The sequence below is a fragment of the Hemicordylus capensis genome, chromosome 2 (genome assembly GCF_027244095.1).
Source record: "Hemicordylus capensis ecotype Gifberg chromosome 2, rHemCap1.1.pri, whole genome shotgun sequence".
Lineage (NCBI taxonomy): Eukaryota > Metazoa > Chordata > Lepidosauria > Squamata > Cordylidae > Hemicordylus > Hemicordylus capensis.
Genome location: NC_069658.1, coordinates 295,796,401 through 295,823,840, shown reverse-complemented (window position 1 = coordinate 295,823,840; position 27,440 = coordinate 295,796,401). Strand labels below are relative to the sequence as shown.

The following is a 27,440-nucleotide window of genomic DNA, read 5'->3' as shown; positions in this document are numbered from 1 at the left end:
CACTGTTTTAAGGTTATTCGCCTCTAGAAATGGGCGTAGCTGATGTATCAGCCGAAGCTGATAAAAAGCATTCCTGGTCACCACCTCAACCTGAGAAAGCAGGGAGCCCTTTGGGTCCAGGAGCACTCCCAAGCTACGTACCTGATCTTTCAGGGGGAGTGTAACCCCATCCAGATCTAAACCATCTCTCGAGTCCACAGTCAGTACCTCTGTCTTACAGCCAGCTATGACTCGACCCCACCCCCCCACGAAGGATGTTGTATGGACTGTCAAAATTAAAATGCATGAGGTATTCATAACGACAAATAATTCTGACTGCTGGTGATTATTTTAAAAAGGCAGAGGGAACAGTGTAATTTATGTAGCTGGCTTGTAGTAGGAACTTGACAGTATTTTGTCATCAGTATTCATGAACTCACTTTTCTGCCATGATAGGACTATATTGCCACAAACAATTAGCAGGGCCACCTAATGATTTAGCTTTGCTTAATTTTTCTCAGCAGTATCATTGTTAGGGAACCCCAAGGATGCCCATACACACCAATCAGGGGAGAACTGCTGAGACACCACAGGAGGCTATCCCCCCCCCTCGGGGGAAATGGTTCAACAATGTCCAGGTCACCTCAGTGGTAGAGCCAAAGCTGAAGCTACCTGAACACAAGAGCAAGAGGACCGAGAGGCATGGCTCCACTGTTGGGGAAATGTTTCCTCTTTTGCCAAGAAGCCCAGATGCTTCAGGTGGTATGTTCAGGGGAGAGGCTCCTGCCAATGCTGTAGCTGTAATTCATAAGCTAACCAGGCACCGGCCAAGGTGGATCAGCTACAAAGCTCTCCAGCAGCCAAGAGAGAACAGAAGTGGGAGCTTAGGGAGAAAGGCGGATTCAGGCTGACTGAACCTCCTCTCCTCTTGCAACTGAGGGCAGAGTTAGAAATAAGCCATGGAGGAAGGCAAGCTAATTACTCAAAAGAAAGTAACTACATTATCTTATTTAAACAAAAAAAAGGAGAAGGCCAGGCCAGAGAGTTCTTGTCACTGGCTCCTAAAATAACCACCAAGAGCCTAAGGCAAGGCAAATCTGCTTTATTTATTTAAATATTTTTTGTTGTTGTTTTAGTATTTAAATAACTGCATGCTACTTTGGGTGCTTTGGAAGGCGAAATATAAATTCCTCAAAAAATCAAGCAAGCAAGCAATATTCTCCAACAATCACAATAATCAAATCAGTGTTGCTGATTTGATTTGGAATTGTTGGGTACCAATCACCTAGAACTGATGCAGTCTGACCTATATAGTTCCCAATTAAGGCCACAACACAAAGTTAAGCATGACCCAACCATGGCTACAACCAACAATTACTGATCAAAGTCAGTGGGCATTCTTGGACTTTGTTCTACAGCAGTGTATATTTACAGAATTCCCATCTCCAAGTTTTGTCACTTACCTTAAAGCATCTATTAACTCATACATCTTTTGTACTTCCATCCTGAGACCACTAGCATTTTCAAGGCTATAGGTTGTCTCCCCAGCACTGGAAAAAACAAGCATATTTATACTCATCCTCACCAATACAATCATCCTCACTAATACAGGAGGGCTATTTTGGACTAAAGTGCTTTATAGCCATTATCTCATCTCAGTTATATTTTGCTGGCTCATTAGTCCAAGGAACCTGAACAACAATTAGGTTGGAGGAGGTGACTGGTTCTAGAACAGCAGGAACAAAGACCTGAGATGGATCTCTCTCAAAAGGCTCTTATAGGTTCACCTCATTTAAATGTCCCTACCCTCTAGAGTGAAAGGGTGGAGATAACCCATTGAAGATGCCCTCCTCCACTAACAGAGAATAGCCTAACTTCTTGAGACACACACATACCACAAAGAACATTTTAACACAGACTTTTCAGCAAAAAAAATTGCAGAGTGCTTAAGACTGTAGTAAGGGAATCCAGTGTTTCTTATCAAATGTCTTCTGCTCAGTTCTCTGGTATAGCCCACGTGTTAAAATTACAGACAGGGTGGTGGGAACTCTGCAGTATGGATTACTACAGATTTGTTTGCAGCTTCAAATTACCTTCATTATCTGGTCTGGAACTTCTATAGTTCAATAAAACAAACAACTACTCTTTTCAGGTTGTGATTAGCATCATAGAGATCAATAAAGATCTGCAAGAATAGAGATAGCCCTGTGCCTAGACTGTGATTAAAAACACAGAACACTACATTTTAGCAATTGTGTTCAGAAACCCTGCAGAACTAACAACAACAACTAGCTGGACCGGGCACAGGGTATCTGCGCCTCTGCCAGCCCACTTCTCCCCACTGCCTGGCTGAAGTTTCTGGCCGGCTTTCAATCCAGCCCACCGCCACCTCCTCATCCCAGTGGCCAGGCTGGGCCAGCCCACCACCTCCTCATCCTGGTGGCCATTGTCTCCCTGTTCCCATCGCTAGTCCGGCAGCTGCTCACGAACTCTCATGAGAACTGCCACGCATGGGATTAGCGATGGGTACAGCCTAGGAGAAATATAGATTAACAACAACAACAACAACAACAACAACAACAACCGCCAGTGAGGCACTACCTTGGCGTGGTTGTGGGGCTTGTGTGCTCTGAGGAAGGTGAGAGCTATGCCAGAGGTCCAACCATACTGGACAGGTCTCACCAGAGGAGCCAGACAAAGAGTGCCTCTCCCATCAACAATATGGTAAGACGTAACTTTAATAAATCTATACCAGATCGGTCATCGCCCGGGTCAACAAGGACCGCGCCAGGTGCTATAGTCCCTGGACATCTGGTGGCAAGTGGGCTACAGGACTCAGGATCTTCAGTTGAGCAACCAGGGCTGGAGACTGCAAGGTTACTGGAAAAAACGTCGCTTAACCGGAAAAAGTATACAAAAAAGGCCAACAATGATCTGCTATTACAAGTCTAGTCCAACTAGAAGAGGTTATTTAAAAAGAATGTACCAAATTTGGAAAGAGAAGCATCCAGATACAGAACTAACAGAACAAAGGCTAGCAGACCAGAGAAGATTCATAATAAGAAATAAAGTATTCACAGGAGTTGAGCTGGAAGAACTGCAAAGAGCAACACAGGCTCAAGATATGGAAGAAGAATTACCACCAACTGAAGAAGTTGCTCAGGCGCAGGTGGAGGAGGTGTTGGAAATCGAGGATGCCACCGTTGCTGAACTGTTTCAAAATCAAAACCAGGCAACCTCCCCTTTGCCTTCACCTCAAAAACCCAAATGCCGTTTAACAGAAAAGCAACAAGAACTAAAGCAAAAAATAACTGAGCACATGAACCAAACAACCACCAGAGTTCGACTTCCAGCTCTAAAAACAGTTGCCAAAAAACAACTTGCTCAGGCATTAAAAGATGTCAATGCTGCACTTGCAGAAATAACAACCAATAATTTGCAAGAAACAAACCAACTAATGTACAGTGCAGCAACAATAACAACACAAGAGCTTGGATATAAGATCAGTGGACCTGTAAAAAAAGAAAGCAGTACATCACCTAAATGGAAGATTCGATTAGAAAATAAAATCTCCAGGCTTAGATCAGATGCTAATAAATTGAAAGATATGAAAGACAAGAAGCTGAAGAATGAAAGCACCAAACAGTATCTGATCCAAAAATACCACCTAGATTCAAGGAAAATTAGAGAAGTCCTGGAAATAATAAAGCAGTAAATAACAGCAGTGTCAAAGAAGATTAGCAGATATGAAGCCAGAATTACACAACACAGGCAGAATCTCCAATTCCAGTCGAATCAGAGACGTTTCTACCAAAGCATAGAAGGAGAAACTGCAAGAAACGTAGAAACACCAAATAAAGAAGAAAGAGTGCAATTCTGGGGGAAATTATGGGACAATCCAATAGATTTATAATAAAAAAGCAGGCTGGATGAAAGAGGTCAATAAATGTAACCAACAAATGCAAGATCTAATAATAACAACAGAATTAATAAGTGAAAGAGCAAAGAAAATTAAAAATTGGACTGCGCCAGGCAACGATGAACTGCATGGCTTTTGGCTTAAACACCTAACAAGCCTTCAAAAAAAAAACTATCAAAACAGTTCAATCACATTTTGCAAGGCGGTGATGTTGAACAATGGCTAACAACTGGGAAAACTCATCTCATCATGAAAGACCCAGCAAAAGGTGCAGTTCCAAGTAATTATAGACCGATAACCTGCCTGCCAACCATGTTCAAATTATTAACTGGAATAATAGCAGATGAAGTGATGCAACACTTATTAACTAACAAACAGCTTCCAGTTGAACAGAAAGGAAATTGCCCGAACACCAGAGGCACAAAGGACCAGCTGCTGATTGACAAAATGATTTTAGAAAACTGCAAGAGAAGAAAAACCAATCTAAGTGTTGCATGGATTGACTACAAGAAAGCCTTTGATTCATTGCCTCACACATGGATACTAAAATGTTTAGAAACAACTGGTGTCAGCAAAAACATTCAGATATTTATTGAAAAAGCAATGAGCATGTGCAATGAGCACAGCAATGAGCAAAAAAGCAATGAGCATGTGCAATGAGCACAGTTAACAATCAATGGCGAGACACTTGGACAGGTTAGCATTAGAAGAGGCATTTTCCAAGGGGACTCACTATCCCCTCTGTGGTTTGTAATCACCATGACCCCACTTTCACAAATACTAAACAAAACAGGCCTCGGATACCAAACATCTAAAACATCAAGTAAAATCAGCCATCTGCTGTACATGGACGATCTGAAGTTGTATGGAAAGTCCCAGTCAGAAATCGAATCACTGCTAAACACTGTCTGTATATTCAGTAGCGATATAGCAATGGAGTTTGGACCAGACAAGTGTGCTGCATTAATAATGAACAGAGGGATAATAAGAAAAACAGAAGGAATAGAGCTGCCCAATGGAAGCAAGATCAAGAACCTGGAAGAGAAAGAACATTACAAATACTTGGGCATTCTCCAGGCTGATAACATTGCACACACTGAAGTTACAAGAAAAATTGGAAGTGAATACATCAGGAGAGTTAGAAAAATCCTCAAGTCCAAACTCAATGGCGGGAACACCATACAAGCCATAAACACCTGGGCTATACCTGTTATCAGATACACTGCAGGAATAATAGACTGGACCCAGGCTGAGCCAGAGACGCTGGATCGTAAGACCAGGAAAATCATGACCATCAATCATGCTCTGCACCCCCACAGTGATGTCGATAGGCTATACCTCCCTCGCAGCTCAGGTGGAAGAGGAATGCTGCAAGTCCATCAAACAGTAGAGGAGGAGAAAAGAGGCCTTGAAGAATATTTCAAGGACAGTGAAGAAGATGCACTTCAAATGGTCAATAACGCAAAACTATTCAACACCAATGAAAGAAAGCAGGCCTACAAGGAAGAACAAGTCAAGAACCGAGCAGAAAAATGGAAAAATAAGCCCCTGCATGGTCAATATTTGCACAATATAACTGGAAAATCAGACATCACCAAGACCTGGCAATGGCTTAAGAATGGCAACTTGAAGAAAGAAACAGAGGGTTTAATACTGGCTGCACAAGAACAGGCACTAAGAACAAATGCAATAAGAACAAAAGTAGAAAAGTCAACAACAAACAGCAAGTGCCACCTTTGTAAAGAAGCAGATGAAACAGTGGACCACCTAATCAGCTGTTGTAAAAATATCGCACAGACTGACTACAAAAAAAGGCATGACAAGGTAGTAGGATGATACACTGGAACATCTGCAAAAAATACAAGCTACCTGTAGCCAAAAATTGGTGGGACCATAAAATTGAAAAAGTTGAAGAAAATGAAGATGTAAAAATATTATGGGACTTCCAACTACAAACAGACAAACATCTGCCACACAATACACCAGATATAACTGTAGTTGAGAAGAAAGAAAAACAAGTTAAAATAATCGACATAGCAATACCAGGGGATAGCAGAATAGAAGAAAAAGAAACAGAAAAAATCACCAAATACAAAGATCTACAAATTGAAATTGAAAAGCTGTGGCAGAAAAAGACCAAAATAATCCCAGTGGTAATTGGTGCCCTGGGTGCAGTTCCAAAAGACCTTGAAGAGCACCTCAACACCATAGGGGCCACAGCAATCACCATCAGCCAATTACAAAATGCAGCTTTACTGGGAACAGCCTATATTCTGCGATGATATCTATAACAACTGACAATAAAATTCAGCCATCCCAGGTCTTTGGGAAGGATTCGATGTCTGGATAAAACAAACCAGTCAATAACACCTGTCTGTGTAAACAAGAAATAATAATAAACAACTTTGTTAGCTGCCCCATAACAAATTGTCTCTGGGCAGCTACATCATCAAACCTATGATGATGATAATAAGCACACCATGGCATATTAGCTTATTAGATTGTGCTCCTTAAGCTAATATAGTTGGTCATAATTTAGAACACAGATGAGAAGTTAAACTTCAAAGGTGCACTTGAGACAATTTATTAAGGCCCAACTCTTTCTGAATCAGAAGAATTTTCCTCGACGACAAATGAACTAGTTTCTTCACAAAACAGCCAAAGTGATTTCTACTACAAATATTTATATACTACTTTTTGACAAAAGTTCCCAAAGCATTTTACATAAATAAATAATAAATAAATAAGATGGATCCCTGTCTCCAAAAGGCTCACAATCTAAAAAGAAACATCAGATAGACACTAGCAACAGCCCCTGGGGGGATGCTGTGCTGGGGATGGAGAGGACCAGTTGCTCTCCCCCTGCTAAAGAGAGTCGCCACTTTTAAATGGTGCCTCTTTGCTCAGTTATAACACTGGAAACACAGCTAAGAATAATTTAAATTTACCAGAGTTGATTTGATTTAAATCATGCTTTAAATGGCTTCAAAGGACTCAATTTTAGTAATTTAAATCACAATTTAAATTACTAGTCAGGAAGATTCTATTTAATCATCATTTTCTATAAAAGTACATTCTTGTCTAATATAACCTTAATACATATTTAGAAATAGATATAGGTTTCATTTTTAGAAGGCAAGCATGCACTATAACATGTACACACTTCTCATAATGCTGTATCATTCGGGCAGCCAGGCCTTGTATTTCATTGTTGCAGTTTGGTACAGGAATTTCATTAAAATATTCCCAAATCAGATCTCTCTTACGGCCTGCTGCCATGATACGTGTTTCCCTTCTACAATGGAGGATACGCTCGGAATGTTTCCTCAGGACTGCATGAATATGTTCTGTTTCACTTTCTATTCCCCTCCCCTCCCCATCCCATGCATTTTTATCCAGACTCCACGTTCAGATTCACCCCAGATCCTCTATTCACTGATTGACATTTCTTTGTCTTAGCACTTCTTGGGGTGGCGGGGAACAAGATCTTGACTCTGTGTGTGTGTGTGTGTGTGTGTGTGTCTGTGTGCATTGCATGTATATGACCGGCACAACAGGACTGCTCAGGTCTGTTATCTCTCATCCCCATTTTCTGCTGTAAACATGTTCATAGAATATAATTGGTTAATATAATGATAGTATCTTTGACAAAGTTTTTTATGAATTGTTTCTTCATATGTAAATTTTTAAAATCCAATGTTTTAATTTTTTTAAAAAAATTGATTTTTTATCAACCCTGACATTTACTACCTGAGGGATTCTTCAGATTACTTTTCATGTTTCATAAGGCAATTTTACCACATCAATACTGTGTGGTAAATATTTTGCGTGTTATCAAATAATCATATTGAAAGAACCAGTATTATCCATCCCAGACCAAATTTTGACATTATTCTAAAGTGATATACAAACTCTCATGGAATAAGGACATATTTAGACAATATATTCATGTATGAATCACACAAAACTAGCATAGGAACATAACATCAGGAGGAATTCATAGAAGCATAAATAGGGTTTTAGTTATCAAAAAGTCAAAATTTGCAGGCAGACATGTTGGCCCATTAGACAGAAATCAGAAGCTATCTTTATTAGGACCAAAAGAAACATCAAAGTACTGCACAAACTTTCAGATTCCATGGAACTCTTCTTTAGGCTACATGTTAAGCAAAAAAGGGCAGAAAAGATGGTGGTGGTTGCAATCTGCTGATTTTAGCTGTTCCACCAAACATTCCTCCTTCCTTTTTCATTTTGCTTAACATCCAATCACCATATTTATCTGAATGAAGATGAGACACACACACCCCAGTTCTTTCATGTTACATATGGGGGGGGTCCCATCTTAAATTCACAGTCCTCTTTCTTCTGAGTAAATATAAGTATAATGTATTTAACCTAAGGTATAGTCTTAAGTTCAGAGTTGTCTTCTATTCAGGTAAATACGGTATTAATACACAATAAATATATACACAGAAATCACAGCTCTTATTGCTCCCCCCCTCCCTGTGCATTATGTATTAAAGTTATATTCATTTAAAAACTGAACAGGCTTACTTTAATGATTCTGCCATCTTTATGTATTCTGGGGCCTTCTGGTCAATTTTTTCCATGCAAAGCCGAAGTTTCTTGTTTAATTAACAAAATCAATAAATTAGAATAAAGTACTTTACAGCAGCAGCAATACACACACACACACACACACACACACACACACACACACACACACACACACACACTAACTACTTGGTACGGCTCTTATTTTCCTATCTTGTGTGTGCATAATTTAAAATTTGGTAATACTTCCTAGATTTACTGTTTACATCCAGAAGACCAAGGCCAATCAAATGCAGTAAGGCCTCAGCCAGTTAATTCCAGACTAAAAACACAAAAACTTCGAGTCAGTTCATCATTCAACCGAACACTGACTGATACCCTAAGGAAGCGCCATTGCAGCAAAAAGATCAAAACAATGCTTCCAGACTAACTGCATTGGGGAACTGGAGAAGGGGTGATTTTTTGACAACCTCCTCTATACCACCAGAAAATGTGGTTACTTCAATAACATGTTTTTGGGTGGCACAGAGAACCTCCTGGGAAAGGGGAGTTTGTCAAAAGTCGCCCCTTTCCCTGGTGTAATTAGTCTGGAAGTGCTGTTCTGATCTTCTCACTGCACTGGCGCTTCCTTAGTCAGGAAATCATCAATGACTGGTCTCACTTCTGAGAGGTGCAAAATTTGTATTTGCTGTGATGCTATAAGCAAACTGAATGCTTTTACCCATTTTATGGGTATGCTTTTTTCATTCACTAATATGTTTCGTCTACTAGTTGAATCCAGGACCTAGCAAGTGAAAAGTTACAATTCTAAATTTTTGGTACTAATCCACTTAAGAGTATTAACTGAAGCTGGTTGGTTGTGCAGTTGAGTCAGTGTCGACCCCTGCAACCACAGAGCCATGTGGTTTTTCTTGGTAGAATACAGGAGGGGTTTACCATTGCCTTCTCCCACGCAGATGAAGCCTTTCAGCACCTTCCTATATCACTGCTCCCCTTATAGGAGATTAACTGAAGAAGTCCATTAAATATTAAACTTTACCTTTCCATATCATATACTTTGTCTTCTTTGTAGGCTATAAGCCATTGATACGATTTTATTTTTAATGTGAAGAGTGCCTGGCACAATATTACATTAATTAATGATAAAGAACGATATACGTTACTGGTAGAATGCAAGTGCTACATCACTTCCAATCCCCGTTAACGAGTGTCAGTTTACCTCATATAGTTTCACGATGTCTGGTGTGTACTCGCTCTCATCAATCTGTTGTTCTCTTTTGAGCAGAGTATCTTTACAGTGTCTACAACAGCGGATTCGATCATCATCTTTTTCATCGAGGACAGAGCTCACACTGCTTACACTACTGATGCTCCCACGGCGAGAGCCATGGACACTGTTGGGCGAGCAGTTTGGACTAGTATGAGAGGCCAAGACCTCCTTGCTGGCAGTGGTGAGTTTGCCTGGAAGGATACACCAACAATTCACACTAACAGGTCTGGCTGAAGAAGCATTGCTCTTGAACCTACATTTAATGATTCAGCTCTGCTAAATCTTCAGTTGTTCATCATAAAATGGAGACCATAGAGGCCTATTAAAGAGAGTGGTGGATAGGAATGAATAAAAACAGGTTTTTAACCCTCAACCAGAGTTGGATGTAAATACAGTATAACTTTTTAATAAGTGTTTCTTTGCAACACCTCTGGGATAATCTGATATTCAACAGAAGCAAAGTCACAGGATTGAGATATTAGGACTAAGATATCAGTATTCTCCATGTTAAAGGCTGGCCACTGGGCTATGCATCAGGTGATAGGAAAGCAGCACATATCCTCCCACTCTCCACATATTTCATCTGAGAACAGGGAAGCCTGTATCTCTCCCTACTCCCCCCTTTCCTTCTCACTACCACGGCTGTATAAGCTACCTGAGAATAAAAGGCACGAGGCCTTCCTCCTCAGTTTCAGCACTTCTTATTGAGAGGGCAAGTGGAAACTGGATAAAACAACACGATGAGAAATACCCATCAGAACAGAGACAGAATTGCTTGGTCAAGTCTACCAGTTCTTTTACCTTTTCACCTGGACAAAGCCTTATGCTGTGTAATATACAGGAGTGGGGAAAGAAATGGCAGCAACCATCAGAGGACTTTGGTTTGCAGAAGAGTATGACCCAGGGAATCTATCCCATGTACAGTCATTTTCCAGCCACCATCCTCAGGGCCATCCCAGGGGGGTGCGGGGCCTCCTCAACATTTCATATCATTACAGAACCATACTGATTGATGACATACAGTATAAATAGTGTGAATGAGGTTTTTGGACATGTCCAACCAGCTTGGACATATAATGCATTTCTAAAGAAATAAAAAACAACACATGCTTCACAGTTCTCAGAACTTCTGGGTTGCAAATCAACTTGAGCACAGTGCATTCATAAATAAACAAATTATATATTGTTTGTTCCAGAAGCTTTTGTAATTTTCTACCATGAAACAAGCCACTTATAGGACTTTTTGGATGTTTGTTTTTTTTAAACCAACAATTTGTCCAGTCCACTTCAATTTAAATATACATGTTCCTCTCACCCTGCCCTACATCTCTGCTCAATACCAAAGCCCTATGCCAAGTCATTTCAGGACAGGTGGTCTAAAGGCTGGGGCAGAAAGTGGGGGAGATTTAGTGTTTTTTATGAAGGCAAAGGGCAGATTCTTCCCTATGGGGGTGGAATGATCGTCTTAGGGGGGCCTTCAGTTCCAGGCATTTTTGTAATTTTCTGCCATGAAGCAAGCCAGTCATGGGACTTTTTGGATTGGGTTTTTAAAGGAAAAAAATTAAAATGAACAATTTGTCCAATCCACTTCAATTTAAATATACATATTCCTCCCATCCTGCCCTACATTTCTGCTCAATACCAAAGCCCCATGGCAAGCCAATCCCTAAATATTCAAGGGTGGGGGGAGATAACCACAAAAAGGAAATCACATAATACCTCCATTACTAAGGCGGGGCTGGGCAGAGGGTCTGCAAAAAGCTCTGGTGCTGGACACTCTCTGCCTGCCTGCCTGCCTGCTTGCTTCTTTCCTGAGCTCAGGCTTCAGGGAGAGCTGCATGGAGGCCTCTCTGGAAGCCCCGCCCACCCACCGAACAGCTGAGAGGTGGGGAGAGAAGGAGCTCCAACAGTTTGCCTGAGAGCCTTTGAAGCTACACAAAAAAAATCGGCTCTGGCTGGGCTGCGGGGAAAGATACGTGGCTGGGACTGGGGGAGAGAGGAGGGCAGGCTGCACTGCAGTGTACCCAGAGTGGGGCCTGTGCCAGTGCGGGGCTTGGGGCAATTGCCCCAGTCGCCCCGCCCTAAGGATGGCCCTGACCATCCTATCTCATCTTTCAGCTTTAGTGCCACTGTGCAATTTCTATAAATTTAACTGACTACAGTACAGGAGATCTTCGTTACTCGCAGGGGTTCCATTCCATTCCCAATTCCATACTCGCCTATTGCCGCAAGGAACAGAATTGTAAGAAATGAGGCATTAGAGCTATGGGGAAAGGGGGGTTAGGTTCCAGGGGGGAATTTAAAAGTGCCAAAATAGCCCCTAAATCCCCAAATCACCGAGGACTTACTGTGCATGCTCTGCAGGTGCCCAATGTGCCCAGGTATGCCCTCCAAAGGGCAAAATGACCCCCACAACCGTGAAAAATCATGGGGGGGAAGTGTGTGGTGTTTTAAAAAAAAAAAGCCACAAAATGGCTCCTCCTGGGCTTTGAGAGACAAAATGGTAGGTCACTTCCAAACCTCTAGGAACCATGGATACATGGGTTTTAATCGCTTCGTATCCGTGGATACTGAAAAAGGGTGTCAACTGTGGATGTGGTTCTGTGAATAATGAGGTTCTCCTGTATTGCTATATGTTCCAAGCTTGGCACAGAATGCAAATCCTGTTCTGTGTACATCCCTAGTTAGTAGTACCTTTTAATGGCTGAGCCTCTTGGATATTTGAAAAGGTGGGAAAGAAAGGGGGAGTTAATATGCTGGATTTTTAAATTGGCTACAAGGGTAAAAACTGAAGTAGAGGTGTTCCTTCAACCACAGCTTTCCTTCAACCATTACACCAGAGTTTAACCAACTTCTGAGAAACAGCCCCAAGCCATTTATATGACCAGACCACTATACTCACTTGCAAAGGGAAGGCTGACAAGTTCCATGCACTTCTTGCACATGATAGACCCACAAAGGCGGCAATGGTGACGTCTGTTCCGAATGGTGAACTTGTTACCACAATCCGGACAAAATGGCACGTCCTGATCATTAACCCAAGGCACTACAGATTTCTCTATTGCTGGAACAGGATGAGAAAATGCATCAAATATCACAAATGAAATCCATGGCAGGGAATATTAGCAAAGGACAAGCTTGAGTACACCTACCTCTTATTTTTGCAGAATCAGTATTAGTTCTGTCAAAGGATGTAAGCTGACAAAAGAGAATAATGAGAGTTAGGCCAAGTCATATCTGCTAGGGCCAATCAACAGTTTATCACAGCATCCCCCAAAATAAAGGAAAGGAAAGATTGTGCCGCAAATCAGTGTTGACTCCTGGCGACCACAGCCCAAAATACTGGTCTACTAAAAGATCTTTTAAACAAGCAGGTTCACTCTGATTTTCCATTATTTCTTTTAGAGTAGTTTAGGTATCATTTTAAAATCAGATACTTTCCCAGAGCATCTATTTTACATCACTGTGATCATAGCAATGGACACCATAACATTATCCATAATAAAATATAGTCAGAGTAAAAAGAATAGAAAAAAGAAGCAAACACCAAAGAAAGCTTCATCTTACAGAACCCCAAGACAGTGGTATTATTAAGTTGGGGGAAACTATGCAAAGCAGTGAGGAGACAGTTCAGATGAGCATCTGCTAGCTCACGTGTTGAGGGCGGGGATGGGGTAAGAACATGTCCATCCTGACATCTCTAAAGGATGCCCCAACACACTGCCAGGATGTCCTTTAATCATGTGGAAGGGGTGTTCATCCAAATCAACCTTCAACATGAGCTACAAAACCCTGGAGACTATAAAAGATGCCCTTTAGTGACTGGAGGGTGAGTCCTCAACACGTAAGCTGGGCTGTGTTCATCTGAACCAAACTAAGATGCAGATAAAGGGATTTTAAAAAACACAGTTGTCAAAAGGTTACAATTCTTTAAAGAGAAGCAAATAGTTGCTAGGGAAGGCACACAGTCCTTTATGATACCACTCTTTGTTTCCTGAATGAGCAATTTGGGGCAGGAAGTGGAGGCTGTGTGCTCAATAGGTTTTATGCTCCTAGGCCTGTGCAAGTTTTTGGTTCCGAATAGCCAAAGCTGACTAATTTGCCCAGCCCCTCAGGTACCACGCAGAGGTGAGCCTCCATCTAAGCAGGACTTGGATCCCTAACTAACTCCCTACTGGTTCCAAGGGCTCCATAAAGAGAAGAGAATGGAGTCATACTGTGTTTCAGCACCATCTTGGAAGGCATGTGGGGAGTGCTGGGAAAGGTCTACATCTGCTAACCCTTCCTGAGAGTCTTCCAAGATGGTGTTGACATACAGTAGGGATCTGCTCTCACTAAGCAGGGGCCCTCAGACCGACGTGAATACCCTCCCACCTTCTCCTAGCTTTTCAATTTCTGGCTTGATATGAGAGAGGACGCCTCTCTTCGTAGATTAATGCTGGGGAGGTTCAACTTCCCCCCCCCCCTCCTGTACAGGGAAGCTTAAGAAAGAAAACACCAGACAGAGCTGGTATGTACATCTAGTACCACACAGAAAAGGAAGATGACAATTCCCTAATACATTGTAATATAACATATACACACGTGGACAAATGTGTTGGTAGTGGTAACCCTCCGTGAAAAAAGAAGAACCCACAATTGTCTCTGAAATAACTTGAAACTGACAAAAGTAATTGGCATGCATCATTGTTTATTCTGAATTCTGAACAAAAATCAGACTTTGCTTTAGAGTTTTGATGCAATAGAATATTTCAAATAACACAAATGAAAATGGCATGGACAAAAATGATGGGACTCTGAACCTAATATTTTGCTGCACAACCTTTAGCGGCAATCACTGCAAACAAGCGATTCCTGCAGCTCTCAATAAGACTTCTGCACCTGTCAACAGGTAGTTTGGTCCACTCTTCCTGAACAAACTGCTCCAGCTGTGTCAGGTTTGAAGGGTGCCTTCTCCAGACTGCATGTTTCAGTTCTTTCCATAGATGTTCGATAGGATTCAAATCAGGGCTCGTAGAAGGCCACTTCAGAATAGTCCAATGTATTATTCTTAGCTCTTCTTGGGTGTTTTTAGCTGTATGTTTGGGGTCATTATCCTGTTGCAGGATCCATGACCTGCGACAGAGCTTTCTGACACTGGGCAGTACGTTTCACTCCAGAATGTCTTGATAGTCTTGAGATTTCATTGTTCCCTGCACAGACTCAAGGCACCCCGTGCCAGACGGGGCAAAGCAGCCCCAAAACATAACTGAGCCTCCTCCATGTTTCACAGGATGTATGGTGTTCTTTTCTTTGAAAGCTTCAATTTTTCATCTGTGGACATAGAGCTGATGTGACTTGCCCAAAAGCTCCAGTTTTGTCTCATCTGTCCAAAAGACATTTTCCAAGAAGCATCGTGGCTTGTCAATATGCATTTAAGCAAATTCCAGTTTGGCTTTTTTATGTTTTTCTCTCAACAGTGGAGTCCTCCTGGGTCTTCTTCCATTGAGCCCACTGTCACTCAAAAAGCGATGGATGGTGCGATCAGACACTGATGGACCTTGACCTTGGAGTTCAGCTTGTATCTCTTTGGAAGTTGTCCTTAGCTTTTTGTCTACCATTTTCACTATCCTTCTGCCCATTCTGGGTTCGATTTTATTCTTGCAGCCACGTGCAGAGAGGTTGGCTACAGTCCCATGGACCTTAAACTTCTTAATAATATTTCCAACTGTTGTCACAGGAACATCAAACTGCTTGAAGATGGTCTTATAGCCTTTGCCTTTAACATGCTTGTCTATAATTTTCTTTCTGATCTCCTCAGACAACTCTCTCCTTTGCTTTCTCTGGTCCATGTTCATTGTGGGACACATGATGTGTGAGTAACTACTTTGCTCCATTTAAATAGGCTGAATGACTGCTTGCACAATTGGAGACATGTGTGATACTAATTAAAGAAAACAGCTAATTTTAAAACTCAATTTAATCTAATTATTATCTTTTCTAGGGGTACCAACAAATGTGTCTAGGCCACTTTATGACATATCAAAGGCATGCAGGTATACATGGGACAATTGCTTTTCATTTAATCACTTTTCAGGAGGCATAAAACACTTTCAATGAGCTGTTAGGGTACCAACAAATTTGTCCACGCGTGTAGTGTAGTAGTACACAGCAGAAGCAAGACTGCAGCATATACAAGCGATTCAAAAAGGATGCCCAAACACTGATGGTGGAAAATGAAAGAGAAATCTCTTTACCTTCTCTAACCTGATTATTAATTTATTGACTTCCACTACATAGTGATCAATTCTGGCTGCTCTGTGCTTCTTAAAGTCAGAAAGATGACTCCTCACAGCACCTGGTAAGAAACAACCAATCAGACAACTCACTCAACCTCAATTAACTGGCAGTTCCATATGTTCTTGACAATCTGCAGCTCTCATTTACTGCTCGGGCTGAAACCTGACATTATGGTGTGACATCTCAACGCAAAAAGAAACAATGACTATCAGCGTGTGAAGGAATCACTCCTTCCCATTATGTTTTCTGGTTTGTTCTGTGTCCCCTCCTGGCTCTACAGCAGTTAAAAGGTAGCAACCTCTTACAGCCAAGTCTGAGGTTAAGGTTGTCTGCTGCAAAGTTTTGGAGGGAAAGTTACAGTGTGTTGTGATTGGTTGTCTCCAGGCAGAGACAGAAGGTTCTAGCTGCCTGAAGTGAAAAACTCCCTGATTGGTTAATGCATTCCTTTGGAACTGTATAAAAAGGAGGGATGAATAGCCAAGTGAAGCAGGGCTGTGGGGGAAGAGTTCTGTGTGCGAGAGTGCTTCTGAGTGTTGTGTGAGCTGGAAGGCTGGAACAACAGCAGGCTAGGGTCAGGCTGAAACTGCTAGGGAAGGTAGCTGTGAGAGACCTGGTTCTACTGTAACCTGCTAGGCCTTGGGAGAGAAAGATAGCAAGCTTTTTTGATTTGTATTTTAATTTTGTACTCTTCAACTGAACTTTATATCATTTGTTCCTGTGTTTTTTGAATGTTTGCAACCTTTTATAATAGTAAACCAGTTCTTGTTTTTACACTATTTTACTGGTGTCTCTGTCTGTTATTTTAGTCCCACCTACCTGCCCATTTTATTTACCACACTACTGAGTTTTGATATTGTTTTTGAAAGACAGAGGGTTCAGTGACTGGGAGTGGAACCAGTCACACTAGCTAAAACTAGCTTACTTTGGTGGCAGAGGATGGTTAGACGGAGGGCCAGCTACAGCCAAGTCCTCACATAGCATAACAAAGATACATAGCAGACTGAAGTAGCAAGCTTTCCACAGTGCAACACAACACTTTGCCTATAAATTATGGCCATGATATAGAGCAGGGATGTGCACGAAGCATTTCGGCATAGAAATAGAATTTGGTAAAGAAATATGTTAAATAATTAAATAAATAATTCGATGCACCAAAACAATTTGAGTCCCCCCAGCCGAAATGTTTCGGGGGGGGGTTGTTGCTTTAAACTGAGGGATGCAGATCTTACCTGCCCCTCCATCGCTCCTCCTATGTCCCAGCAATACGCTGTCCATAACAAACAGTCCTGCTGTCCGTTCTTAGAAGTGATGCCATGAGGGGGCTTCCTGTTTGGGAACAGGAAGTTCCCTGTTCTCAGCGTCCCGTAGGCATCGTCGTCACGTAAATGGCATCTGCATGTGTTCAGACACCATCTTGAGTACTCAGCAGTGTTGCACACAGAGACGCCATTCACTTCTAAGAACCGGCAGTGCCATCCTGGGGTGATGGGGTGTGTGCGCAGCGGCGCAATGGAGGGGCAGGCAAGACATGCCTCCCTCTGTTTAAAGTACCCACTTGCCACTGCCCTGGATGTGCACGAAACACTTCGTGCACATCCCTAATACCGAGTCTTCTTAAGGGCATACATTTAGTTTTCTCCTCTGGTACTAGTGCCTTGCATTTGATCCAACACTAGTTATGAAGTTGCCCTGAGCTTCATAAGCAGCTTACTGGGTAGTGTAGGCAGCTCTTTTCCAAAGGAAAGGAACTCAGGTATCAGAAGCCCCAACTGCACACACAGAAGGTGCCACTTTGGACAAGAAGCTTCACCAATCTGCTGTGGTGCAATGGCACATCAGAGGACAGTGTGGGCAGGAGTACAAATAGGTTTAAATGATATGGACATGGTTGAACCTCTTAGCTGACGTTCAGCTTAGGAGAGGAGAGCTGGTCTTGTGGTAGCAAGCATGACTTGTCCCCTTAGCTAAGTAAGGTCCACCCTGGTTGCATATGAATGGAAGACTAGAAGTGTGAGCACTGCAAGATATTCCCCTCAGGGGATGGAGCCACTCTGGGAAGAGCAGAAGGTTCCAAGTTCTCTCCCTGGCATCTCCCAAGATAGGGCTGAGAGAGATTCCTGCCTGCAACCTTGGAGAAGCCGCTGCCAGTCTGTGAAGACAATATTGAGCTAGATAGACCAATGGCCTGACTCAGTATATGGCAGCTTCCCATGTTCCTGATCCAGCCCCCTTGTAATTGGTTCATGCATATGTTTTTAAGGGCTATCAGAGTATGCCACACTGGACAGATCTAAAAACCACACGATGCATTAGAAAAATGTAATTAATTACATAACGTACTGTTAAACATTTCCATTTACACTACAAAATCAACCCTGGTCACAATCTAGCACAAACACTCACTTAAGAACAAAGTTAGGCAAGCTTCAGTCCAATAGAACTTGTGTCCATAACTTCATGCAGGATCAGGACCACAGTATTTAACGGATCTCTATTTAACAGATCTATTTTTTATGTTACTTTTATTTCATCATGGAGAAATTCGTTTGATGATCAGGAAACTTCCCAATGAAGGCTTCTCATTACATCATTATTCTCAATCATTTACCTAATTCTTGAGGCTCCCACATATATGGATCAACTCCACCATAGCTGTAAGATTCGTATCGCTCCTGAGGCCCCCCTTCAGTTCGGTCGTCTTCTCGCTTCAACAGTTTATCTTTTGCTTTTTTTGCTTTTTGGACTAGATCTGAAAAATGATCAAACAGGGCATAAGTCACAAACAATTACTGAAAGATACTTGTAAAAGTTGTCCATCTTCTCCTGTGTTTTCCTCTGGTATTTGACCTGGGCAATATATATGCCCATTCTGCCTCCCTCCCTCCTGCAAGTGTAGAATACTGGGGCTACTTTCTACCTACTCTAAAAATGTAGTGATTATTAGTCAGATTTTGCAGGAGAAGAACTATGTAAATGCTTCACATACAAACACAAGCTTGAAAAAATGCTCCTACTTGGCTCAACCTGGCAGGAATACAAATGTGCCAGTTAGCCAATCAATCCAATTATTGGCCGCTCGCAGGAATACTGTGTTCCCTGAGACAGAGTCTTAATTTGGGAAGCAATTTGTAAAAAAGAACACTGGACAAAGCAGAAGATGAGAGTACTTTAAAGGTAGAACAATGACGCATTTAACAGCCTTCAGAGAGCTGGGAAATAACTTGTAACAAGTGAAGGAAATTAACACTTCAGCACAACCACTTTCCCTTTGTAATTCATTGTGAATTGACTGCAGAGTGCTTGCTATTTTAAACAACAAAAGAAGTGCCCCATAATAAACACCAATACATGTTTCTTTAGTACTTTTATAGTCTAAACTATTAATGAGCTCATTACTAATTTGTTTGACTGTCTTTGGGGAAAGAAATATGTATTAACTTGCAGTGTGTGGCATTTTTTGAGATACCAGTGTGGCTTGTGAAAGCAGGGTCACACAGCTAACAATGTTATGTGCCAAACAGCCCCCACACTGTAATGTAAAACAGAGGCAGGATGACATACCCTGCAGTCTGCAGGGCTGTAACACACAAGCCCTTGGGGCTCTTCTGGCGCAACTTACCCTTGCAAGATTGCAGGTTACACACTACTTAGGAACATAGGAAGCTGCCATATATTGAGTCAGACCATTGGTCTATCTAGCTCAGTATTGTCTTCACAGACTGGCAGCGGCTTCTCCAAGGTTGCAGGCAGGGATCTCTCTCAGCCCTATCTTGGAGAAGCCAGGGAGGGAACTTGAAACCTTCTGCTCTTCCCAGAGTGGCTCCATCCCCTGAGGGGGATATCTTGCAGTGCTCACACATCAAGTCTCCCATTCATATGCAACCAGGGCAGACCCTGCTTAGCTAAGGGGACAAGTCATGCTTGCTACCACAAGACCAGCTCTCCTCCTCCTTGCATAGGGAATGATGCAAATAGCATGTGATATGTGATCGCATAACGCCATGTCATACCAGAAGAGCCCTCTTGCATAGCACCATGAGCTTGTTTGTTAGAATCCCACAATGGCATGGAAGGTTCTGAACCACGCATATTACAAAGCATAGCATAGCAGTCAATATGATTTATTAAATCATTTACTATCAGCAAACCTATAACAGACTTAAATAGTTATCAACTACATTTTGTTCCATGTGTTCGTTAACTAGTTACCCCCAGGACATCACAGAAAATCTAAGAAGCACTGCATTACTGACATTGCAGCTCTCGCATGATGAGTATACTTTCAGCACCACCGCCAGCTTCCTAAATAATTATACCTCCTTTTCAACTTTTTTTCTTTCCAGAAAGCAGAATTTAAATTATCTTCAGCCATGTTCGATCCACAATCAATAAGATGACAGAAAAAGGAAACTGAACTACCCAAACAAATCTCATGTTTCCAATGTTTTTATTTTTAGCCACATGTTTATTTCACTGCTTGGAAAACCTCTGTCAGAGATGGAAGATTTCCTTATCACCACAATTAATCAAAAGTATAATGAAGGCTTCCTTAAATAAGTACATTTTACACAGACCCAAAAGCTTATGTGAAAGCTCACTTATATATTTATTTCTCCTGGGTGTGCCATGGAATGTGCGTCCTGGCAACCCAGCTGATTGGCTGGGGCGCAGGCCAGTGGTGGCGGCGGGTGAGCCTGCTGGGACTGCCTGGCACTGGGAGGCAAGCAGCGGCTGCGGAGGCAAGCAGCGGGCCACAGAACCAGTACTCAGCCCCGGCTGCGGAGGCAAGGCGGTGGCAGTGGGCCAGCCCGCTGGAAATGGCTGGCACTGGGAGGCAAGCGGCGGGCTGCAGAGCCACTACTTGGCCCAGCAGCGGGCCTGCGGGCTTGGCTGCAGAGGCGAGGCAGCAGTGGCGGGGCAGCGGCGCCCGTGGAGCCAAGGCACCTGTGGGAGGCTGGGGCAGGAGGGAACTGGGCGGCGGAACTTCCCTGTTTGCCGCCCGGGAGGAGGAACAGCGGCAGCAGAGGCCTTTTCGGCCACCCGCCACCCGGTAAGGAGAGCCTGGCCTGTGGCAGCGGAGGCAAGATAATCAGTGCAGGGCGGGGAGGGGAGGGCAAGAGGGAGGAGAGAGGGGGAGAACTGGGTGGGAGGGAAGGCAAGAGAGAACTGGGTTGGAGGGAAGGGGGAACAGCCAGCCCCAAAGAGCGCACAGATGCTCTGTGCAAGTCGGCTAGTTTATCTATATTTTGTTAAGTAACAAGGAATTTTGTGAGGTCATTCATTTCTGATGTGCAGGAAGAATATTATTCTCATATTTAATACTAGTTTAACCCACGCAGAACATCTGCATGCTAGTACTTGATTGTTCCCCTCACCCCCACGCCACAGCCCCTCACCTCAGAGATCTCTCCATCCTCACCTGAATAGTGCTCCTGCTTCTCCTCCTCCATCCTGTTGCTTCCATCCCCTTCACCCTCTTAGTCGCTCCTCCATCTAATTGCTCCATCGCCCTCACCCTTCTTGGTTGCAGCTGTGGCACTGCCGGCGCCGAGTGGCCAAGCCACAGCCCCCTAACCCCACAGTATTCCCCACCCTCACACGAGCCCTGCTCCTCCCCACAGGAGCAGCAGCAACAGTTGACCAGGCCCTCCCTCGCTGCCATGGCCACTCATTCCCCTCAGTTGGCGGACAAGCCCAGGCCCATCTCTTGCCCTTCCTTCTTCCTCTCTTCCCCTCCCTTCTTTTGCTCTCTTTCTCTCTTCTCTACTCACTCTTCCCCTCTGTCTTTCTTCCCTTCTCCTCCCTTCTCTCTCTCTCCCCCCACTCCGTGTTAACAGATCTTGTTTCCTCATCTAATACATACAGTGGCATGCTCCTTTTATATATAGATTATTCTCTCCTCTACAATAAAGCACATCTTCTAAACAGTAAAAGTTGCATTCCAACTGACCTTAACCATGACAGGCTCCTCCTCCCTATCTGCATATGGAATCCCCACTGCCCAATCATCACAATGCTTCTGCTCTCACAAGCTCCTCCTCCTCCCTATCCGCATATGGAATTCCCACCTCCCACAAGCTCCTCCTCCCTATCTGCATATGGAATTCCCACTGCTCAATCATCACAGTGCTTCTGCTCTGTTACCTCAGACTGTTAGAGCATTGCATGCGCGGGGCTTGCCACGTACCTCCTTAGCCTTTTATATATAGAGAGCAGAAGATAGATAAAGGGTATTTTCCATGCAGAATTTAGAAGAACTGACATGGAATAGGGCTATAAATTTGGTACCCTTGTTAAATTATAAATCAAAGGGAATAATGGAGATATAATGCAGACTGAAGTTGAAATGCATGCGCTAAAGTGGGGGGCAGAAGACATGAATAACAAAATCTGGTAGAGCAATAAGCAGCAGGCACAAGCAAACCGATGAACATGGGAGAGATGTGGCTGGTTGAAATGAAGGGGGCCGGACAAAATAACAAGTATTCTGAGGTCTGTGTGAGCCAGGTTATTAGTTAAATGGGGCAAGCTCTCCTGATTGGCTCTGGCCTCTTCCCAATAGGGCTCCTTTTCTAGGGCTTTTTCTACTAGGCGACGAGATCCAGAATTTGAATGTGAGACCCCCGTAAGCTAATCTGTGCTGGTCCACAGGGCTCCCGTGGCTCCATTTATAGCTACCTCAGTTCTTATATGTATATATGGCTAGTTCTGAAGGCGGGGAAATTATGATTATGATAGGAGAAACCTATCTGCCCCTGTGGCTGTACGATTAGAGAACTGTTCTGTGGAGTGGCAGATGTGGGTTTCACTCCCAAGACTTCCACCCTCATTTTGGTTGTCCAGGCTCCCAACTCCTCTCTTTTTAAAGATACTTAAAAATAAAAATAAATCTTGCCCTTCCTCTAAGATACACCGAGCAACAAACATGCTCTCCCCTTTTATCTTCACAACTCCGTGAAGTAGATTAGGCTGAGAGATGACCGACCTAAGGCCACCCAGTATGCTTTCTAGGTCTATCCAGTCAAAGTCCAAGGTTCTAGCCACTATATCATGCTAGCATCTGAAAGGCAAGTACTGGCTTAAAGTACTTTCCTTGAGGAGATTTGAACAACCATCTCTTTCCCCCCAAAATCAGTCCTCTTACTTGCTGAGCAAAGTTTCTATTAACGTGCAGTTGCTGCTTGTCCTAGGGTCTCACTTTCCCCTCGCTGTGAAAGTGTTCCTTCCTCTCATAGGGGCATTGTTTTCCCCATAGTACTTGAACTCTTCTCATGAGGATCCCTGTGGATTCTCAGTTATTTATGGAACTGGCTATGTGATATGCTAAGAAACATCTGCCTGTCCTCCCCTGTATGGTTGCCTGCCCAAGCAGTGGTTAGCATGCTGCATGTGTTTATGGTACCAAAGGGATTCGAGCTCCAGGGATCCCAGAAGCATTTGTTACTAGGCTTGTGCTGATTCCACCACAGTGGTTAACTCTGATAACGGTACTGTGCTGTGTTTGCATCTGTGGGTTTGTGTCTGATGTGCAGTAGATGTGGTGTGGTGTTGTCATGGAGGCATTCTGTTCTCGCCATACGTGGACTGATTCTTTCCAGACATAGCTAATGTACAGACATCATTGCCAGCATGCCAGATTGTGATTGAAAAGTGTTGGTAGTTTTGCCATGCATGGAGGAGGATGGTGTATGTCACGTTTGCTGAGTCCTCCGACTTTTAAATGTGTTGACAGTTTGCTGTCAACTTTGCTGGAGGGAGTGTACAGGAGCCCAACTACATTAACCAGTGTTAAGCCATTAGCACCTGCTGGTATCTGTGGGATGAAAGGATTGTTCTGTAAAGCCTGCCTTAAGTTACTGTACAGTGTATGTTGTTGGCCTAAATCCATTTATAAAAGCTAGCTAGACATATAAAATTTCTTATCTATTTTATTTGCCCCTGCTAACTGGGCAAAGAGGCACCTTTTACTATGGTGATTCTCTTTATTTAGCAGGGGGAGAGTAACTGGCCCTATCCACCCCCAGCACAGTACTTCCAGTGACTGTTGCTGGTGTGTGTCCTATGTTTCTTTTTAGAATGTGAACCCTTTGGGGACAGGGAGCCATCTTATTTGCTTTATTTCTCTTTGTAAACCGCCCTGAGCCATTTTTGGAAGGGCGGTATAGAAACTGAATTATTAATAATAATAATAATAATCAAACTCTTAATAGCGATTTCTCCAATATTTTTGGATTATTGGAGCATTACTAGAGTCTATAAACCTACATTCACTGGTGTGTTGCACTGGCTTCGTCTGAAGAAAAGTAGTGCCACCAGGTAATGAGCTATCAGAAATGAATAAAAAATAGTGCAATGGCAACCAACTTTCTCCTCTGTATAAGTAAATAATTACCGTATATGCTTTTTTATTCTGCCTAACAAAGAATTTTGTATAACCCCAAAACTTTCGACACAGACAGAAACTAGTTCAATGAGAGATATAATCTAATCATATTGACAATATATAATAAACATATGGTACTGTGTTATCTTTTACATTGCAGGAGTTAGAACAGTTCTGGCATATCTTACTTCTGAGTTGTCCTTTAACATCTTTGTCTTCACTTGAATGTTCTTCTTCATAATGAGACTGAAGCTGGTAAAATGACTGAAGGTCCTTCAAACACAAAGGGCACAGAAAGCCCTCTCTAACCTCCCCAGGGTCATCAAAAGGTGGTGTGTAGCTTGCTGCCATAATGGCCCAGGAACTCCAAAGAGATTGATACACTCCAGGACTCAGCAGCAGTGGCACAATGATATATCATTCAGCAACATGACTAAACAACTAGTCTAATAATGAGGAAGCAGTTTCTGTTCTTGCAGATTGTGCAAAACATTGCCCTGAAAGAAATCCAGAGAGCAGTTTTAAACAGGATGAACTATTTAATTCGATAACTTTCATTGATCTTTTACTAATCCTTTAACCCTTTTTCCTACAGGGGGTCAAGCAGACTAAGCATTTGCTATGGAATTTGTTTCACTTCATCATGTCCCCTTGCATTAACTTGAATCAATTAATCAGTAGACAAGATAACTCCTTTTACAGGTCTCAAAGGTCTCCATAAAACCCTGCAGGAGAAGCCTAAACCTTCTAAATCCATCAATCCGAAATAAGAAGGGAAAACACTCACATGTTGCAAGAATGTTGCTTCCGTCAGACAGAGAAAGCTGCCAAAAAAAAAAAAGGAAAAAAGTTAAAAGAAATCCATGTCTATAAGTAGGGAAGGTTGGGCACAGATTCCTGAGATTAGGAGAGAATTCCAATCAGGACTTTTGAACTACTCCAAATAGGACATTGACTCCACAAGGCAAACAAGGCCATGGGGGCGGGGGAGAGGAAGGCAACAGGAAGGAGATAGTGGTGTGCGGAGACCGCTGAGGCGCAGTCCGACGCCGGGAGAGGGGACTTGCTTTGAGGGCGGGGGGTTGTACTTACCCCTCCCGCCGCTTTTCCCCCTCCGACGTTCCAGTTTTTGCATCATTTCAGCAGATTTAGCAAAATCGTCGGGGCGGCGGCGTTCCTCACCGCCGCCCTGCCCCCTCCTTGTTATCCAAAACCGGAAGTAACACGGGCGCATGCGCCCGCCGCCGCCCGTCATGCACGTCACTGCGACGTGTGCGGCGCGCGCTGTAGTGGCGGCTGGCGCATGCCGTTGCCAGCAGGTGCTAAATAATGTACTGGTTAATGTAGTTGTTAAAGGACTACTCAGAAGTAAGATATGCCAGAACTGCTCTGACTCCTGCAATGTAAAAGATAACACAGTACCATATGTTTATTATATATTGTCAACATGATTAGATTATATCTCTCATTGAACTAGTTTCTGTCTGTGTCGAAAGTTTTGGGGTTATACAAAATTCTTTGTTAGGCAGAATAAAAAAGCATATACGGTAATTATTTACTTATACAGAGGAGAAAGTTGGTTGCCATTGCACTATTTTTATTCATTTCTGATAGCTCATTACCTGGTAGCACTACTTGCTTCAGACGAAGCCAGTGCAACACACCAGTGAATGTAGGGTTATAGACTCTAGTAATGCTCCAATAATTCAAAAATATCGGAGAAATCGCTATTAACAGTTTGATTAAAATAGATAAGAAATTTTATATGTCTAGCTAGCTTTTATAAATGGATTTAGGCCAACAACATACACTGTACAGTAACTTAAGGCAGGCTTTACAGAACAATCCTTTCATCCCACAGATACCAGCAGGTGCTAATGGCTTAACACTGGTTAATGTAGTTGGGCTCCTGTACACTCCCTCCAGCAAAGTTGACAGCAAACTGTCAACACATTTAAAAGTCGGAGGACTCAGCAAACGCGACATACACCATCCTCCTCCATGCATGGCAAAACTACCAACACTTTTCAATCACAATCTGGCATGCTGGCAATGATGTCTGTTCATTAGCTATGTCTGGAAAGAATCAGTCCACATGTGGCGAGAACAGAATGCCTCCATGACACCACACCACATCTACTGCACATCAGACACAAACCCACAGATGCAAACACAGCACAGTACCGTTATCAGAGTTAACCACTGTGGTGGAATCAGCACAAGCCTAGTAACAAATGCTTCTGGGATCCCTGGAGCTCGAATCCCTTTGGTACCATAAACACATGCAGCATGCTAACCACTGCTTGGGCAGGCAACCATACAGGGGAGGACAGGCAGATGTTTCTTAGCATATCACATAGCCAGTTCCATAAATAACTGAGAATCCACAGGGATCCTCATGAGAAGAGTTCAAGTACTATGGGGAAAACAATGCCCCTATGAGAGGAAGGAACTCTTTCACAGCGAGGGGAAAGTGAGACCCTAGGACAAGCAGCAACTGCACGTTAATAGAAACTTTGCTCAGCAAGTAAGAGGACTGATTTTGGGGGGAAAGAGATGGTTGTTCAAATCTCCTCAAGGAAAGTACTTTAAGCCAGTACTTGCCTTTCAGATGCCAGCATGATATAGTGGCTAGAACCTTGGACTTTGACTGGATAGACCTAGAAAGCATACTGGGTGGCCTTAGGTCGGTCATCTCTCAGCCTAATCTACTTCACAGAGTTGTGAAGATAAAAGGGGAGAGCATGTTTGTTGCTCGGTGTATCTTACAGGAAGGGCAAGATTTATTTTTATTTTTAAGTATCTTTAAAAAGAGGAGTTGGGAGCCCGGACAACCAAAATGAGGGTGGAATTCTTGGGAGTGAAACCCACATCTGCCACTCCACAGAACAGTTCTCTAATCATACAGCCACAGGGGCAGATAGGTTTCTCCTATCATAATCGTAAATTCCCCGCCTTCAGAACTAGCCATATATACATATAAGAACTGAGGTAGCTATAAATGGAGCCACGGGAGCCCTGTGGACCAGCACAGATTAGCTTACGGGGGTCTCACA

The 27,440-nt window shown here is 42.9% G+C and overlaps 1 protein-coding gene across 3 annotated transcripts in view; it reads right to left on the bottom strand.

Annotated features, from left to right (window-relative positions):
* The window catches only part of RBSN (rabenosyn, RAB effector), a 36,768-nt gene extending 11,166 nt beyond the window's left edge, over positions 1-25,602 (bottom strand). Inside the window, exons 1-10 of one of the 3 annotated variants that reach the window (XM_053292376.1) lie at positions 25,477-25,602; positions 25,172-25,208; positions 24,573-24,881; positions 18,610-18,750; positions 15,959-16,059; positions 12,875-12,920; positions 12,625-12,786; positions 9,672-9,913; positions 8,453-8,523; positions 1,443-1,529 (exon numbers count right to left, since the gene is read on the bottom strand). In XM_053292376.1, coding sequence (XP_053148351.1) covers positions 1,443-1,529; positions 8,453-8,523; positions 9,672-9,913; positions 12,625-12,786; positions 12,875-12,920; positions 15,959-16,059; positions 18,610-18,750; positions 24,573-24,735 — 1,013 coding nt within the window. In that variant the 5' untranslated portion in view covers positions 24,736-24,881; positions 25,172-25,208; positions 25,477-25,602. Of the gene's footprint in view, positions 1-1,442; positions 1,530-8,452; positions 8,524-9,671; positions 9,914-12,624; positions 12,787-12,874; positions 12,921-15,958; positions 16,060-18,609; positions 18,751-21,420; positions 21,830-21,864; positions 22,042-24,572; positions 24,882-25,171; positions 25,209-25,476 lie in introns of those variants that run through there. The other 2 variants (XM_053292378.1, XM_053292377.1) reach the window with 2 other exon arrangements.
* Between the last annotated feature and the right edge of the window lie 1,838 nt (positions 25,603-27,440).